Genomic DNA, 2,074 nt, shown 5'->3' on the forward strand with positions numbered 1-2,074 from the left:
AAGAAAAAATATATGATTAAATAGTTAATTAGAAGGAAAAAATGAAGAAAAAATATGAAATAATAAGATTAATTAATTAATAAGAAAAGCAAAATTTGAAAATAAAATGGTGAGCTAAATTAATAAAGAAAGAACAAAAAAAAAGCAAGCACAATAAAAAGAAAAAGAAAAAAGAGCTTTATTGTTTTTAATTAGTTTTTATAATTAAAAATATCACAATCCAAATCAAATAAACTGTTTTTACTGAAGGTCAAGTGTCAAATTTGAGAGATTAATGCAATTTGCTAAAGCAGAACCTAAGCCTGATGCACCTTCATCACCAATTTAATTTTCCCTTTTTAAATATTGAAGAAAAAATATATCATTAAATAGTTAATTAGAAGGAAAAAATATGAAATAATAAGATTAATTAATTAATAATAAAAGCAAAATTTGAAAATAAAATGATAAACTAAATTAACAAAGAAAGAACAAAAAAAAAAGCAAGCACAATAAAAAAAAGAAAAAAGAGCTTTATTGTTTTTAATTAGTTTTTATAATTAAAAATATCACAATCCAAAACAAATAAACTGTTTTTACCCAAGATCAAGTGTCAAATTTGAGAGATTAATGCAATTTGCTAAAGCAGAACCTAAGCCTGATGCACCTTCATCACCAATTTAATTGTCACTTTTTAAATATTGAAGAAAAAATATATGATTAAATAGTTAATTAGAAGGAAAAAATATGAAATAATAAGATTAATTAATTAATAATAAAAGCAAAATTTGAAAATAAAATGGTGAGCTAAATTAATAAAGAAAGAACAAAAAAAAAGCAAGCACAATAAAAAGAAAAAGAAAAAAGAGCTTTATTGTTTTTAATTAGTTTTTATAATTAAAAATATCACAATCCAAATCAAATAAACTGTTTTTACACAAGTTTAAGTGTCAAATTCGAGAGATTAATGCAATTTGCTAAAGCAGAACCTAAGCCTGATGCACCTTCATCAGCAATTTAATTTTTACTTTTTAAATATTGAAGAAAAAATATATGATTAAATAGTTAATTAGAAGGAAAAAATGAAGAAAAAATATGAAATAATAAGATTAATTAATTAATAAGAAATGCAAAATTTGAAAATAAAATGATGAGCTAAATTAACAAAGAAAGAACAAAAAAAGCAAGCACAATAAAAAGAAAAAGAAAAAAGAGCTTTATTGTTTTTAATTAGTTTTTATAATTAAAAATATCACAATCCAAATCAAATAAACTGTTTTTACTGAAGGTCAAGTGTCAAATTTGAGAGATTAATGCAATTTGCTAAAGCAGAACCTAAGCCTGATGCACCTTCATCACCAATTTAATTCCAACTTTTTAAATATTGAAGAAAAAATATATCATTAAATAGTTAATTAGAAGGAAAAAATATGAAATAATAAGATTAATTAATTAATAAGAAAAGCAAAATTTGAAAATAAAATGGTGAGCTAAATTAATAAAGAAAGAACAAAAAAAAGCAAGCACAATAAAAAGAAAAAGAAAAAAGAGCTTTATTGTTTTTAATTAGTTTTTATAATTAAAAATATCACAATCCAAAACAAATAAACTGTTTTTACCTAAGGTCAACTGTCAAATTCTTCAGATTAATGCAATTTGCTAAAGCAGAACCTAAGCCTGATGCACCAATTGCACCAATTTAATTGTCGCTTTTTAAATATTGAAGAAAAAATATATCATTAAATAGTTAATTAGAAGGAAAAAATGAAGAAAAAATATATCATTAAATAGAGAAAGTTACTATAAAAATTTACAAAAATTGAGTTTTATATACCAGTTTTTCATTTTATAAAATAAAAATTTGAAATATTATTTATGAAATTTTTTCTATCCTAGATTTTCAAAATTTATTTTTTTTCAACAAAAATGATATTTTATGCTTACTAAAAATTAGCTTTATTTATAATGTTATTTAGAATGAAATTAAATAGGTATTTCACTATTGTTAATTATGAGGAAAAAATATGAAATAATAAGATTAATTAATAATTAATAAAATTAACAAAGAATTAAAAAATAAGAAATCTTAATAAAA

The 2,074-nt window shown here is 20.4% G+C and overlaps 1 protein-coding gene across 1 annotated transcript; it reads right to left on the reverse strand. All coding sequences in view use genetic code 6, as the record gives it.

Moving 5' to 3' along the window:
* Nucleotides 1–225: 225 nt before the first annotated feature.
* TTHERM_002653481 (cyclic nucleotide-binding domain protein) lies at nt 226–1,824 on the reverse strand (the record flags this gene model as incomplete). The annotated part of the gene is made up of 6 exons (XM_012800001.1): nt 226–334; nt 580–669; nt 917–1,006; nt 1,263–1,352; nt 1,599–1,688; nt 1,814–1,824. 6 exons carry the CDS (start codon nt 1,822–1,824, stop codon nt 226–228), a joined length of 480 nt encoding a protein of 159 aa, XP_012655455.1.
* Nucleotides 1,825–2,074: the final 250 nt, after the last annotated feature.

This window comes from Tetrahymena thermophila (assembly GCF_000189635.1).
Source record: "Tetrahymena thermophila SB210 genomic scaffold scf_8254398, whole genome shotgun sequence".
Lineage (NCBI taxonomy): Eukaryota > Ciliophora > Oligohymenophorea > Hymenostomatida > Tetrahymenidae > Tetrahymena > Tetrahymena thermophila.